Genomic DNA, 16413 nt, shown 5'->3' with positions numbered 1-16413 from the left:
GCCTTTTTTTAAGGTTTATGCGAATGTACAATTTTATTTATTTGTTTTTTATGGTCATGTCATTTGTCTCTCTTTCATAGCAACCTCTTTTTTTATGTCGCTTTTTTACATTTAAAATGATTTTTTTTTTTAATTGAATTGTTTAAAAAAACAGTGTGAAAGAAAATTTGTGAGCAAATATTTTTATTTTCTGGGGAAATTTTTTATGCATATTTGATTTTGCAATTAGAATTTTTTTTGACGTTATTAGAATTGTAAGAATTACATTGTCAATTTTTTTTATTCCTGAAGGTTTACAGAACAGCCTGCAAATATGTAGATCGTTCTGATAACTTCATTTTGAGCATTTCTTTATAATGTGTTTTCTGCATATCATAGTTCCACAATAAGATCATTCATTTAGTTTGTAATTCTCTAAATTTTAAATCCATTTGCAAAAACTGCTCAATTGTGCTGATGATGTTGATAGACTTCATGTTACGTTACACAGAAACACCCTTCTCGTGAGTAGGGAACGTTTTACTATATTCTAGTATCGTGTAGTGATCTTCACAGAAAGTTTGATCTGGTGTAAAAGAGTTAAGTATCTGTGAAAAAGTGGAGATTAGGCACTTAAGTTCATTTTACTTTATCTGACTCCGAATTTCTTTATATTGTTTATTAGGTAAAAAACTCGATTTTTGTACCCACACAACATCTAAAATGCTGTTTCTACGAATATAATTGGTACGTTAGTGTATTCAGTAATTTTTATCAAAGGATAAAAAAATCTGGTCTGTATTGCTCATAAAAGATTTCTCAGCAAACAAACAAACAGTATTTTTTTGAAATTGGAGTAAACATTCATCAATTATTCTTTCTCTTATGAGATGCTCATAATGATGTTATTCCTTCTGTAGGCCAATGTTGAATCAAGAAGAAAAGGGAGTGAATATTTCTAAAAAGCAAACAAACTTCAGCTTTTCATATGGACGTGTTTTAATTGCTAGTCTAAGGTTTTTTTTCTGTTGTGTTGTTTGTATTCAGATTCACAGCTGAAAAAATGATATGATTTCATTATCTTTTCTTCCATGAGGATAAATCGAGTTTATTCTAGCCATCTGGATACCACAATGTGGAGCGTATATCCTCTTCTTTTGAAGGTTTTTTGTTGACAAAGCAGTTTTATTCTCTACTGATTAAAGATCTAATCGATTTAGCAACCTGAAAAATTTATTTCTGCACCCAATTATTTGTATAATTGTTACCGTCTTTCTTTTTGCTTCATCTATATTTTAATTGCTTCTATACTACTCTTGCTGGCGATATTACTACGTTTGCTGGCGTTGTTACTCTTTTTGTTAGCACTGTTACTACTTTTGTTAGCGCTGGTACTACTTTTGTTAGCACTGTTACTACTTTTGTTGGCGATGTTACTACTTTTGGTGAAGATGTTACTACTTTTTGTTGGCGTTGTTACTACTTTTGTTGGCGCTGTTAATACTTTTGTTAGCGCTGTTACGTTGCTACTACTTTTTGTTGGCGTTGTTACTACTTGTTGGCGGTGTTACTACTTTTGTTGGCGATGTTACTACTTTTCTTGACGTTGTTACTACTTTTATTAGCGCTGGTACTACTTTTGTTGGTGATGTTACTACTTTTGTTAACGCTGGTACTACTTTTATTAGCGTTGTTACTACTTTTATTAGCGCTGATACTACTTTTGTTGGTGATGTTACTACTTTTGTTAACGCTGGTACTGCTTTTATTAGCGCTGATACTACTTTTGTTGGTGATGTTACTACTTCTGTTAACGCTGGTACTACTTTTATTAGCGTTGTTACTACTTTTATTGGCGCTGTTACTACTTTTGTTGGTGATGTTACTACTTTTGTTGGTGATGTTACTACTTTTGTTGGTGATGTTACTACTTTTATTAGCGTTGTTACTACTTTTATTAGCGCTGTTACTACTTTTGTTGACGTTCTTACTACTTTTGTTGGCATTGTTACTATTTTTTGTTGGCATTGTTACTACTTTTTGTTGACGTTGTTACTACTTTTTGTTGACGTTGTTACTACTTTTTGTTGGCGTTGTTACTACTTTTTGTTGACGTTGTTACTACTTTTTGTTGACGTTGTTACTACTTTTGTTGGCGTTGTTACTACTTTTTGTTGGCGTTGTTACTATTCTTAGTAATTTTATTAAATATTTAGTGTTGTTATGTTTTATCGATTGTTGTTGGGCTTGTTACCTAATTTTGATATATTGAGTAGCCGTTACAGTTCTTAATTTGTGTTTTAGTCCTTCCAAAAACCTTCTTTTCTTCGTTACTACATAAAACCATAAAGTCACATCCGTTCCATGCTTTCACAACACACCAATGTAACGTGTAATAATCTTGTTATAATATTCCGTTATTTTATTCTTTTTCACTCTTTCAGAGTTTAGGACACAAATGAAAATTAAAATGGAGAATTCATGGTTGTTCTTTATTTTACTGACTGTCCGCTATCTAACTGGTAAGAACTTCTCCTAAATTTTATTTTTATCAGCCTATAAACTTTGAACTTGTATTCATGCACCGTTGTGGTAAATGAAACACATTGTTATTTTGTAAGAATTGCAAATAATTAGCGTTTAGTTGAATAAATATTTTTAGAGATCTATGTATCAATCACTATATCATGTACCAACCAAACCAAAATTATTCTAAAAAGCGGAAATTCCTCTCGTAGAACTGTTAGTCAAATATTTTTAAGTACAACGGTTTAAAGGACAAAAAAATATTTAGTCTTTAGTGTTATTATTTAGTGTTTAGTCTTTCAGCCCTTTCGAAACTTTGCTTTTTGTCTGTCAAAATAACTGAGTAATTATTAGTTGTGTTTTGGTCTAAAGAACTAATCTTTTCGTTTCAGGTGAAAGCAACAATCTCAACTTGTATGGTCACTTTGATATCAGCATGTCAGAATTTGAGAGTACGCGTTGTACCATCCTTAACAGAGATGTCGGCGTGTTATTCTACGAAGCTTTTCGTTTCGCAGTGAAATCCATAAACGAGAAGCCGGATAGTGTACACGGAAAAAAGTTCAACGCCTTTTTCTTGGATACGTGTCATGATACAAAGATGAATCCGTACTTTACTATGCTTTACCAAGGTCTGGCTGTAATCGGTCCATACAGTTCTGAAATAAGTGAATTTACCGCCCGTTTTCTTACGCCTTTCCGCCTGCCAACGATAAGCTTCGGTGCTTCATCCGGGAAGTTATCAAATCGAGAAAAGTTTCCCGAGTTTTTTCGGACTGTGCCGGAAGATCAATATGCAGCATTGACTTACGTGTCTTTGGCGCGGAAATTTAACTGGAATTATGTTGGTATCATGTACACAAACAACGAAGATGGGACGTCTTTGATGAGTGAATTTCAAAATCACATGATGGTGGCACGGAAATGCATCGCTGTTATTGAAGGGATAAAAAACGATGCGCCGGCTAATAAGTATCGCGAGGGTATCCAACAGGTTCTTCAACATAAGACGGTGAAGGTTGTGTTTTTGTTTCTCTCAATGAAGGGATGTAATGCGTTCTTCACTGTGGCACGAGAATTTCAAGAACAGTTAAAAAGATTGCAGTTAGTGATTGGTACAGGGTGCTCGACAATGGTACAAGTCCCTCCCTTTTTCGAATCAACATTTCGTGGGATGATTACAGTGCAAATATCTGATCCCTTTCCGTATGATTTTGAAGAATATTTCTCATCCTTAACACCTGAGAATAACAAGGCGAATGGATATTTTAGCGACTACTGGGAACTAGTTTACAACTGTACTCTTCGTAACGTATCTGCCGATAATTACTGTCACCATAGAAATAATACCGTTTTTAACAGATGGGCACCTGTCCGGCCAATCATTGAAGCTGTTCAATTCTTAACTAATGCTTGCTATGAAGCGTTTAATATTATGTGTGCGGAAGATGGGAACCCAGATAAATGCTACGCCTCGAACGAACCGCGCAAAATAAACAAACTTCGAAGAATTATATCCGAGAAACTACTCTACGTGAACAATACGAATGACGGGAAATTACAAAAGTTTACAAAATTTGGAAGCCTAATGAGTGATTTTGACGTGTTGCAATATCAAAGCGATACTGCGACAGGTTTATATACCTTTGTTAAGGTTGGAATATGGAATTTTACAAAATACGAAACTGGAGAACAACCGCTTCTGCTCTCTCCGTCGTTGAACCTCACGGACTCTGTTTGCAGTCAGCCATGCAAGAAGAAAGAGATTAAGGAATTTGTAGATTATTACGGTTTGTTGGGTTGCTGTTGGAAATGCAAACCATGCGCAAGTGAACGAACAATGATCATTGTGAATAACACTTGCAAGTCTTGTTTACTTGGAGAGAAAGCTAATGACGAACAGACGAAGTGTTTGACTCTCCCAATCTTGTCAATAACTCCCGAATCTCCACTGTCGATCGTTGTGGTTGTGTTTAGCTGTTTAACATTAATACCGATTATGATTATATGCGCTGTGTACCTTCATAATTATTCTACGCCACTCATTAAAGCAACTAGTCGCGAGCTGGCTTTGTTTTCGTTGGCTGGTTTGGCGCTGATGCTAATCACGCCTCTTTTCTACATTCAACGCCCTACGCCTGTTATTTGCGCAACGCAAAAGTTGATGTTTGGGTTATCACTGACATGCTGCTATGCTCCGTTAGTGCTAAAGACAAATCGAATCTATCGAATCTTTGTAAGTTCGCATAAGTTTAAGTTACGTCAGTTGATGCTCGTTTCAATGACGTCACAATTTATGCTGATAGGAGGAATGGTAGGGATACAGCTTTTGATGGCAATATTTTGGATTCTAACTGATCGACCCATGGTTTATTCTCAATATCCGATTGATGAAGATTACGTCATCACTTCTTGTACGTTTACCATTACAAGCGGGGCGTTAAACATCATTTTTCCAGCCGCCCTTATGGTCGCCAGTACATTTTGGGCGTTCAAAACCAGAAATCTGCCAGAGACATTCAGTGAAATTAAAAGTATTGGCGTCACAATGTATGTCACATTGTTTTTCTCAACATGCGCACTAGCGCTGACTGTCATCATTGGTTCGGTGTTTTTATTCGTACAGACCTACGTTCTGTGTTTTACATTTCAAGTTATTGTGGCTGTCACCCTGATTGGTCAGTATGCTAAGAAGGTAAAGTTGATTTATCTGGCAGACAACTTCGATCCTAACCCTTCCCGAGAAAACCAAACGGAGATATCAACAATAAGAAATAATTTCACGTCACCTTCAAACAGTCCGAATTTGAATGGACGTACGACGCACAAAGAACAATATAAAACCCAATCATCCTTATTCGTGGCCGACAAAAATTTCATGCAAAACTCCTTCACATCCATGCGAACTCCTGGATCACCAAGAGTGAAAAGATTTAGCATTGATTTGAGCTGATCTTCAGACCTTTACAGAAATGTTTTGATCATCAAAGATCTTGATTTTTGTCTGATGGAATACCTCAGACCTTTTAAGTTACAGAAATGATTTGTTCATCAAAGGCCTTGTAAGCTAGGTGAAAATAATCTTAAATTTGATTTGATCATGATGTTTGTCTGGGGATATACCTTAGACCTTTGAGCCATAGAAATAAGTTTTTAACCAAACGCCTTGTTGCAAACTCAGTGGAGATAATCTTTTAACATTGACAATGCGTAGAAGGTATTAAAGATGGCAGCTTGTTGTAAAAAATGTTGTCTTTGTTTTTTGTATGAAGTAATCAGCGTAGCACAAAAACTCAAATACGTCGCAGAAATGCTTAACAGATAGTTTCGACATTTTATCAGTTAATTTAAACAGTTTATATTTCCAATTAGTGTAAATGTTTAGTCGATACAAAAAAAAAATAATTTCCTCAGCCTTTTAGAGAATTGTTTAAATTATCGTCCCCACCTTAGCGGACATAAATTTGGAAGCTGACTATTCCCTAAAATGTTTGTTTCTCTTTCATGGCAAAGTTAATGTGATCGGTTTCCTGTATTTACATACAATTTGTTAAAAAAACCTAGTATGAGCCCTTATCTTTAAAAGTTAGGGTTAGGCGAGGAAAATCCATTTTCTCGTTCACTCCAGTCGTTTTACGATTTATTAGATGAACATACTCTCAGTTTCGTGTTTTTTGGTTATTTTTTATGTAAAAACCGTAATGTACATCTTAATATATATATAAATATTGTATATAATTTTATATCTGCTCAACTAATCAGAAAGTAGTTTCTTTTCTTTTGTCTTTATTTTGTCAAGCGTCTTCATGAACTTTTAAATTACGAATTTAAGATTTTTGAATTCCATTCTAGCTGCTCTGCCCCTTAAACGTTAAATTTACTTGTTTTACGTAACGCACATTTAGTATAGCCATCGTTAACAGCGAGTGCAAATGTGACTTCCAACACACCTTAAAAACTGTGTATTTTTTTTTTTTAATTTTTAAATGTGATAAGAATTTGTTAAAGCCGGTTTTCCAATTAGAGCGAATTACACTAGTGTTTGCTTCTGTACAATAATTTCAGTATTTGTCAAGAGTTGTTGAATTAACGTGTCATTCACGACTTGTTTTTTTATACAGCAGATGAAATTCAGCAATTTTTCTGGTTTTTTATGTTTGTTGGAATGTTTTAGACCTACAAATCGTGAAATTTTGATCTTACAAAAGGTTCATTGTTTTCTGGCTTACAACAGGGAGAATCGACCGAATTTAAATCAGCTTGGCTTACTTGTCATCAAATATAATAATTTGCAACCTTTTTCACTACCTTTTTTATTGTGCAGGTAAAAAAAGTTAAAAACTACACTAATAATCCAAATTTGAAAAGGAAGAAATTTACGAGACGAGGCCATAAAGTTTGTTAACAATAAGAATTATTTCAAAAATAATTTTCGCGAATTTTATATTTTTGCGACATTTTCGTCTTTTTACTAATATATAATGTTTTCCCTACCCTTACTTCATTTCTCCCTGATACACTTTTTATTTATTTTGAATTCTTTCAAAAATAATTTTTAATCTGATTTACAGATGGTAATATTTTAAGAATATGAAAGAATTAGACAGAAATAGATGTGGAAGTTATCTTACTGTAAAAAAAAGGACAAAATAGTTGTAATACTAGATTCTCAGATTCTCGTATGTATTTTGCCAATTGCGAAATGTGAATAATCTTTAATTCGCGAATGTTTTTGTTTTTACAAAATCTGTACTACGAACGCAAAATCATACACCTAATAAATTTTCTGCTTTTAAAGTCCTTTCTTAGTCTGTTGCAACAGATCATCGCACAGTCAATGTACTAGTGCAGTAACAGGAAAAAAAATTCTTTTTTTACGACAGTCGGACAACATTCCTAAAATAAGTACGTCACTAGAACGTTAGACGTTGGACTTATACGTATTTTTTTGGAAGGAACCAGTAGCAAACTATAATCTGTAAAAGTCCAAGGCAATACCAGCTTAAGTAATACTTGATATAAAAAATAATCATTTTTCGAACTGCGGACAACAAATCAAACAATTGTTGTAAACGTGGGTAAATTTTCAGCAGGATTGTCGATAATCTTTGTTTGACCTTTTTTTATCCATTTTAATTCTTTTTGTTAGCAACTTGATTACCAAGTTAAAAGTCAAGCTGCTGTTGAAAAAGATACTTGTATTTGACAGTGTCCGTTCTGTATTTTACACAAACGAACACCATCATTGCAAACTTTTGTAAATGTTTTTGTTGTTGTCGTTGGTTGTTTTTAATGCTCTGGCTATGAAAGTCTAATTGTTTGTTCAGCACTCATTGTTTTCCTATTTTACTCCACGCTATTTCTAAACAAGCTATTCGTAAACTCAATTATGAAAGACTAGTTGTGTTTCCACCTTTCCATACAAGAAACGGTGTATGTATTTTAGTTTCACAGAAATATAAAGCTTGATCTCGTAAATAAAAGGTAGTCGAATATATGATCAAAATAACATTCGGGTTTTACTACCAACTGTGTGAGCATATAAGGTCCATCGTTATATCAGGATGTTTTTAAAGAATTCTGGTTCTTGTCCCTCCTAAGTGGTTCGTCTTGATGTCTCAGCTAACCTATCCTCGATAACCTAATGAAAAACCTAAACTTTTCTTTTTTTGCTATTTTAGCAACTTTTAAAGAAAATAATTTTTTAACTTTCGTTTAAAAAAGACTCGAAAAATGTCATTAAATACAAAAAAGTTACTAACTTCATAGCCTTGAGTCTTTATTACTGTTTAAAATAAATTCTTTAATTAACACTTTGTATCGCTTGTAAATTTAAATTCTTGTTCAACGGAAAAAATAAACGAGTGTAATAAACTCTCATTTCTGTTGCTGCAGGCGAAAGAATTTCGAGATTTTTGGGGCGCTAAATCAGAGTTACGTCGATTTCAAGATGGTAGCATCAACGAAGCTGTTATATGGCCGTGTGTAAACATTGAGGAGAAGAAATTGATTTGCAGAAGAATAGTTGAACATTTACTTAAACTGTATGTTATATTGGTGTTTTATTTTTATTTCAAACTAAACGAAGCAACACAGACAGACTAAAGTTATCTTCAGAAAAGTTTGTTCTTATTCGTAATTTAATTGAAATTGTTTTAAGAAATGATTCGCTTTAAAAGATACAATGTCGCTGATTAGTTTTGGAACATTCTAAAGAAGGCTTAACTAATCTAATTGGTGTTACCACATTATTGGACAATTTTGTCTTGAATACTTAGATTTGGTTTAAAGGGTAAAAGTGCATTTTACTAGATACCCGATTTTGCCAACCCTTACTCAAACAGGCTAATCATTGCTATACTAATTTTTGTGTTTCTTTTACATTGCTTAGGCATTGCAACATTACGTCATTATCGATAAATTACCATGGTGATGAGTTTAATTGTCTGCTTAAGCCCAAGTATGTTGTTGAAGAAATGAAATCGAAAGTGAAGCCTGGTTGCGGCGAAGAGGAGTTTGTCAACTTTATAAAAACGTATGACGCGCTATGTAAACAAATAAGAAATCTTGATGAGCTGCCGTTGCGAATAAATTCTATACATGCAATTGATCCAGCTTTCAGAATGACAGCGGTAGGTTTTTTTGTTCTGTAAAGTGCGAAAAGGTTGGTATGTATTATTTGGTCTGTACACTGACTTTGAGTGCATGAATGTTGCAAGCAGTATAAACCGCTGGAGAAGTAAAGCGTGTACCTTCTCTGTGAATTTAAAGTTGCTCAACTCTTGTTTCGCAAATAAACCACATGGAAACATTCGAACGCTCCAAACATTGTTTTTGTTGTAAAGGTCACATTTTTGAATTTGAATACTTCTAGTACGAACGTTAATTATTTTGACGAATTTTTTGGTCGTGCTCGATTTAGTTGGCCCAACCCTCTTTCCTTCATACAAACCACGTCTTCTATTTAGGTGGTCCCTCCGTCACAGTTTAAAACAAGACCTGACATCCAACGAAAATTTCTGTTACCAAGAAGTGGGAAAAAATGTCCAACCTGGTGCCCAGTTTACAATAGTAAGTGAATATATTGCCTTTGTGTACATACATTTTTAATGATCCAATGTTATCATTTAGAATTTAGCATTTTTGCGCATGGTGTCTTAAAGAATATAACGCATATATTTAAATTCGCGAGTTTATCTAAATCCGTAAAAGTCTTAAAAATTTTTACCATATAAGATAAGTAGACTCTGAAAATTAAATTTTGTTGTGACCGACTGTCAATTTGTAACGTTTCATTATTTCTAATAGCTTTGATTCAGTTTGAGACAAGTGGAAAATGGCCTGATGACATCGAGGCTATCCATCACATCAAAGCAGCGTTTCATATAAAGATTGCAAGCTGCTTAAAGCGTGTCGGTATACCTGCAGTATCTACACCAACCTTTGTTGACGTTACCAAAGTATGTCAGTGATTTTCTTTATAGGGACAGATCGCGGATTACCTTTTTATTTTTATGTAACTAACATTTTGTTAATGTTAAAATTCGCCTGTGTCCTTTTGTTTTCTGTGAATATTCAGGCTGCCACGCTTCCTTAAAACTCTTAAGTTGCCCTAAATTTTGAGAAGTTCCTCAGAACTCCTTAAATTTTCTCTAAATAACATTTTTTAACACCTTTCTTAAATCTCCTCAATTTTATCTTTGCCTATAATCCCGCCATAATGTTTTAATTTTAAAAAGGCGTAAAAATGTTGCATGGATGCAGCAATAATTTCTTCTCTGCTTTTGGCATTACTTTTAAAGTCTTTAAATCTTCTTAACTTGTGTTTAAAAAAATATTAAAAATTTTTACGTACGCATTAGTAAATGAACAGTGACGAACGTTTACCAAATTCTTGGGTAACGACGCAATTTATAGATGCTTTGGTAAAAGCGCAACTTTATTGTCATGTGACGCGTAAAAACGCAATTCATAGAGTTGGTGCTCGTAAAAACGCGATTAGTAGCATGTTAATGGTACTTCTAAAATAGGTAACGTTTTTACAGAGCGATAGTAACTTTGATATTACTTTTGTAATCTCTCTTAAGAATGGTTACGTGTTTCGCCTCTCGGTTGTCCATTATCGTGAAATGGTTCTATGTACAGAAAGCTCTGCTACAGGATTACTTAAAAAACAACATGAAATAACAAGCAAGGAGCTCGACTTGCTGATCGTCAAGAAACCTGTACATAACACTTTAATACACAGGTAAAACAAGCGGAAGATGTTTATTGTCTTTTTTTAATTTGGTTTGTTAGAAATCTTGCTTTTCATAATATGCATTCTTATTTATTATTTTTTTAGTTTAAATGGCCAACATAACGCGTACGCCTTAACAACACGTCTTAGCAAACGTTGGATCGCATCGCAGATGCTTTCTGATTACTTGTGTGATGAGGCTATCGAGTTGATAGTGGCCTCGCTGTTTCTATCTCCGGCTCCTCTGGAAGCACCCAGGTAGACTGAACTTGAATATTTGGTTAGCATCATTCTGTTAAAGTAAATGAAAATTGATTAATTGTGATTACTTTCTAGAAGACTGTGTAGGAAATTTTTGTTTCCTTCCAAACCTTAATTTTAGCCAAAATTCTTTAAATATTTCCCAAAAATTGTAGCGAACAGGATGTCATCGAATTAACCCCAGCAAAAGTATTAAATTTTATGAGGAAGGTTAGGTGGATATGTTGTGGAAACTTTCGCATACTTATCTTGTGTGGAATTGTGTTTATCTTTTCTTATTTCAGTTCGCACTACAATGGATTCTTGCGCTTTTTAAATTTCTTAACGAAATTTGATTGGCAGAATGAACCTTTAATTGTCAACTTAAATGATCAACTGACAAGTATGCATGATTTTTTTTTTTTTTTGTTCCTGTTGCAAACTTTACCTACACTTAAATTATTAATCTTTGCTAATTCCAGCTTTTGACCATTCGGCGAAACTACTTTTCGTACCTGGCTTTCTTGAGCCAAATAAAAGGATAACTCTTTTTTTTGTATCTATCATTAGTTGAGGATGTTGGAGAGATACAAGAAAGGTTTAGTGCGACTCGCTCTCAAATTCCTTCTGCTGTCATAGCAACGCCATACGATAAAGAAATGTCGGTGTGGACAAAAACAAATCCATCAAAACAGGTATTGTTATCAAAATAAAATGAAAATTGACCTGTTGATATGATAATATGTTTCGCTGTTTTAATATTATTGAAGTATCTGTTTCGCTTTCTCAGATTCTACGTCGTGTAAGTTTATTGGCTGACGCTGCGTTGAAACTAACGGAAGCCGACAATTACAACTGGTGTGAAGACACTGTAAAGGTTGAAAGTTTTACTTGTCGCTATAAAATATTCTGCAAAGTTTTCGAGGCTAGTTTAGTTTGTTAGGGTTAGTGCGAAAAGTGTCAAGTAATTAAAAACATGGACGAAATGTATGTGAAGATGTGCAGTTTTGATTTTGCCTTAAGTAGAAACCGTTCCTACTTTTGAGCTACGAAATATTTCGCTGTAAACTTTTAACCTATCAGAAAGTAATCGTTAGTGTTCTTTCCTAGATTCACTACTGAAAAAAAAATTCAGAAAAACTGTTTTGTTTTTAATACCTAAAAAGTGCTTGTTTCTCGTAAAATTTTAATAGACATTCGTCATTTCCAATTCCCTTCGTGAAAATCCCCCTTTGATGTGCTAATGTTAAAAGCTGATAGTTGAGGTAGATAAAGACGTATTAATAGCGACCTTACGAAACGAGGACATCTACGACGAAGGAGAAACATTTTCTGTGCAGATCAGGGTAAACCCTCTATATTAAAGTTGCCATTCTCCCTGTGACTCAGAAGAACTATTTTGAGGTTGTGGGTAGAACGTCAAATATTTTAACGAAGTTAAAATGCCATATAAAGCTATTACTGATAAAAGCACTCAGAAAAAGCGATTCTAAATTTTGTGTTCCATCGGCTTGTTGCCAGTTTGTTTTTGTTTTCAGTTTTACTCTTTTACATATTTTATTGAAGCATTTTTTTCGATTTTATGTTCGCGTTGTCGCTTTCAATTGATTTTTTGTGATCAATTGTTAGTGCGTTTTTCATGGGGGGGCTTTTATGAAGAGTTATTGGCAATGCCGTTGCAAATAGTTCCCCGTCCTTGTTTCGTAAAGCCCCTAATGACGTATTCTTTATTGATTGTTGAGAACGTTAAAAGACGCTCTTGTAATGCGCCATTTTTTACAGTAAAGAAAAAGTTCTGAAAAATTTGGCGAAATTGGTAGACTGAACAAAAATCCTCTAAACTAATTTTTTTTCAACGGCTGTCAAATTAAGTTTCCCTCAAAAAACGCTTTTTTACTACCTCCAAAAAAGATATATTTATCACCAGTGGTAGAACGCCCTTAAAGTACGAGAAATAGTTTGATAAGTCTTGATGTATCATTGATTGCTTTTTTGCAGCAAATGTTTCGCCCTTCATTGGAAGACTACCATTATATTATTGAATTAAACAAAGAGTTTGTTCCACTTTACTCGCAAGCAATTGACAGTAGCATTCTAATCAAACCAACTGCTGTTAAAAATACAATTATTAACAGTTGTATACCCGTGGTCGATTTTGATCCTGTAAAATTGTACTTGAATGAACTTCGTGTAAGTAGACGATCGTATTGTTATCATTGTTGTTGCTGTTATTGTTGTTGTTTTTTCTTGTTTGTTTGTTTGTTTGTTTGTTTTCAAATTTATTTTTTTCTTCTTGTTCTTGTAGCTCTTTGTTTCTCTTTTAGTTTCTGTAGTCGTATTTGTTTTTCTTTTTCTTTTTGTGCCTGTTTTTGTTATTTTTGTGCCTGTTTTGGTTTTTGTTGTTGTTGCTGTTTTGGTTGTTATCGTGCATCATTTATTTATTCGTAGGAGGCATTCTCTGAAGTGGCAATGTTTTTTTACGACGCGTATGGAGGTACAAAAGTGGGTGTGGTATGGAAACCCTCTGCTAACACTCCTCAACCATTTAAGGTAAGTAAATACTGAAGATTATTACGTCACTTAGTTGTATTGGTGTATAGCTTAATCTACTAAATTTTCGGGTGGACACGACTTACGAATCGCAGGACTTTGTATTGCTTTTGTTGGTTACCATACGTTTTATATTGTTTTGTATACCATGCGTGCTATATATTTTTGTATACCATGCGTGCTATATTGTTTTTTATACAGATACTGCATGCTCAATATAAAATGTTGGTGAAAAAAAAGAAATCTCGCAAGAAGGTGAGAAATTTGCTATTCTTCTTTTCTTAAGTTTCGGAACTCATAACAATTGATTGGCAAATGAGAGATCAACAAAAGCTTTTTCCATGGAAACTTGACCATGTACACATAGTGTCGTTATTATTTTCTCTAAAGTCATAAACCATTTGTTTCTCAGAGTTACAATGAAAGTAAAGATTGCTGATAGAACATGGCCATGATTTCTAAAACACACTGTTTTTCAAATATTTTTAAACTAACTAGGAATAACATAGTAGGGGCCATTCAACAATTACGTAACACCCAAATTCACCATTTTGTAACACCCCTTTGTAACGCATCGTACCAAATCTAGTACCAATGTTTCGAATCTTAAGACCTCATTTATATATTTATTTCCTATAGTACCAAAAACCTTCATGTATCAGATAACCAGGCAAACTAATGCTCTAATAAAAAAAGATCTAACAGGGCCATTTATTTTGCACACAAGATGACAACTTTGGTACTTTTGCGTAAGTGCAGTGGCAAGAAACAAATTCAAGATGTAGATCATACACTAAAGTAACTAAAAATATTTGTAATACATAGTTCATAATTTTCATAACAGTGCGTCACAAAAATGATCACGCCTCCCCACCCCTCAGGCGTTACGTAATTTTTGAATGGCCCGTTACACAAAATAAATTAATTATTCCAATGTTTCTATCCATTCATAGGATGTTCTTTCAAACACTGATACCATGGTTGCCAATATACCTGCCATTTTATCCGACTTCAAAGTGATTGGAAAAGGTTTAGTTGACGCTGTGAAAGAAAACTCATGATTATAATTTTATACTCTGGTTTTTATTTTGATAATATTTTAAAACACGATTTAATTTCGAACTTTCTATTCCTCGCTACATGTTCCAAGCTGGTCACATGTTTGTTGCTGCTCAATTTATATTTAGAAAAATATTGTAAGCAAAACATGCCACTTTGCCGAATAATGTCTAGCAAGGTTGTATTGTTTCTCTAAGTGGTCCCAGCAACGTCTAGAGTATCCGTGATATGCGATACATTATCTTGTTAGCTATATAGATTGCTGTGATTGGCGGTTCTTACTACTCATATTTTTCTGAGGGAAAAGTATTGACCTTGGGGAATGCATTTTTCAGATATAAAAAGGGTACAGAACTGTAGAGAATAAGAACAACACAATCTAAGAGGATTTCTATCCTTCAAGGCTTAATTAATTAAGGAGGAGCGAAGTCGCTTGAATAAAAACGTTGATATTTCAGATTGCATTATGCATTAAATGATTTGTTAACTTCTTCGATAAAAGACCTGTATATAAATCAAAGTCGGCTTCTAACCAAGACGCAGTTAGTTTCTTGGGTTTAGTTTTTTCTTAAATCGAACGTATTTACAGAAAACGTGAAGGCTTGGGTGGGTTACTAAGAAGGTTTTTAAAAAGATAATTATATTTTTACCATAAAGCATTTTCGCAAGGATTTAAACTCATTTCGTTAGATATTGCATCTCCGTCAACCGGTATAACAACGTTAATTAATGCTTAAAGTCTGATTTTTTGTCTAAATAGAGACGACAGGACAATGTCCATATGTAAGTAAGTAAGTAAGTAAGTAAGTAACGGATAGTTTTAACGTCCTTGGGTATGCCATCCTAACGGCTGGCTCTTTCTCTCTCTCCGACTGTAACTATGTTACATTACCGCTAGAGATACGTATAACATTGCTTTAACTTTCTTACCTGCCACACAAGCCAATTGGCGGTCAGTAGATGACACAAAATGGGCTGATAACACTACATTAAAGTGCGCCGGAGTGGGACTCGAAACCTGAAACCTGTACTCAAGAAGCCGAATGCGCTAACACTACGCAAACTCCGCCATTGTTGTAAAAAAATACATGCAAAAAATACTGAATTTTTAACAGATGCAAAGAGATTTCATGTTTGTGCGTGGATACTAGAAAAAACATCCATGCTGAAAATTAAGTCGAAAAACTACCTTGACGAGAATATCTAGCGAATGAATTTTTTCCGTAATTTTTGTAGTTCATTTTCTTAAATTTTATCGGAGTTTTATTATTGCAAATAAGACCTACTGCTATGTTTCGCAGACTAAATTTCGCAAAAATTAATCTCGAGATTAATTATTCTGGTTACGTTGTGTCTGCTGATTAATACTCTTAGTGAACCAATACTAATAATTTGGACCAAAATTCTTTTTAAAATGTCCATACGCAACGTCCATCTTTGTAAACGTAGGTTTTACTAGGTTTTTAGGTTCGATCCTTAATACACGTTTAACAAATACTTCTTTAGATTTTTATTGCAAACATATTTATTTGCCTATGAGGATGTAATTGAAGGGTATAGATGTCGTTATTTTTTAACAATACTTTAAGGGGATGCTTAGATTAACACAAAACTCCCGCGAACTTATCGTTTATTTGCGGTTGTAGATGTTGTTTGAAATCCCCTGACATGTGTAACATCTTTACCACGCGCATGTGATAAATTACAAAGTTGGTTTCACAATCTTTTCAGTGATCGATTATTTATACCAATGAAATTTTAATTCTGTCGACATTTCTTCGATTCTGCACCGATTTGTCGGACGAATTGAGAAAGTTCAT

At 34.0% G+C, this 16413-nt stretch overlaps 2 protein-coding genes across 2 annotated transcripts in view; both read left to right on the top strand.

The window, feature by feature from the left end:
• LOC130614360 (nucleolar protein 6-like) overlaps positions 1-14644 on the top strand; it is a 32644-nt gene extending 18000 nt beyond the window's left edge. Inside the window, exons 14-26 of the mRNA XM_057435786.1 lie at positions 8401-8549; positions 8897-9137; positions 9474-9576; positions 9814-9965; positions 10593-10753; positions 10850-11002; positions 11290-11387; positions 11555-11679; positions 11775-11861; positions 12983-13174; positions 13433-13534; positions 13736-13789; positions 14488-14644. Of these exons, the coding sequence (XP_057291769.1) occupies positions 8401-8549; positions 8897-9137; positions 9474-9576; positions 9814-9965; positions 10593-10753; positions 10850-11002; positions 11290-11387; positions 11555-11679; positions 11775-11861; positions 12983-13174; positions 13433-13534; positions 13736-13789; positions 14488-14595 (1725 nt within the window). The 3' untranslated portion in view covers positions 14596-14644. The remainder of the gene's footprint in view (positions 1-8400; positions 8550-8896; positions 9138-9473; positions 9577-9813; positions 9966-10592; positions 10754-10849; positions 11003-11289; positions 11388-11554; positions 11680-11774; positions 11862-12982; positions 13175-13432; positions 13535-13735; positions 13790-14487) is intronic.
• LOC130614362 (metabotropic glutamate receptor 3-like) lies at positions 1572-6308 on the top strand. Its single transcript, XM_057435787.1, has 2 exons — positions 1572-2501; positions 2898-6308. Exons 1-2 carry the CDS (start codon positions 2438-2440, stop codon positions 5456-5458), a joined length of 2625 nt encoding a protein of 874 aa, XP_057291770.1. The 5' UTR covers positions 1572-2437; the 3' UTR covers positions 5459-6308.
• Positions 14645-16413: the final 1769 nt, after the last annotated feature.

This window comes from Hydractinia symbiolongicarpus, chromosome 11, assembly GCF_029227915.1.
Source record: "Hydractinia symbiolongicarpus strain clone_291-10 chromosome 11, HSymV2.1, whole genome shotgun sequence".
In the NCBI taxonomy this organism is placed as follows: domain Eukaryota; kingdom Metazoa; phylum Cnidaria; class Hydrozoa; order Anthoathecata; family Hydractiniidae; genus Hydractinia; species Hydractinia symbiolongicarpus.
The sequence above is the reverse complement of the archived record's forward strand: the minus strand, read 5'-3'. Positions and strand labels throughout refer to the sequence as shown.

Excerpts from the sequence above, each read along its gene's own strand:
- LOC130614362 (XM_057435787.1), top strand. The coding sequence starts at position 2,438 with ATGAAAATTAAAATGGAGAATTCATGGTTGTTCTTTATTTTACTGACT. Across the intron at positions 2,502-2,897 it reads GACTGTCCGCTATCTAACTG|GTGAAAGCAACAATCTCAAC; the intron begins GTAAGAACTTCT and ends TTTTCGTTTCAG.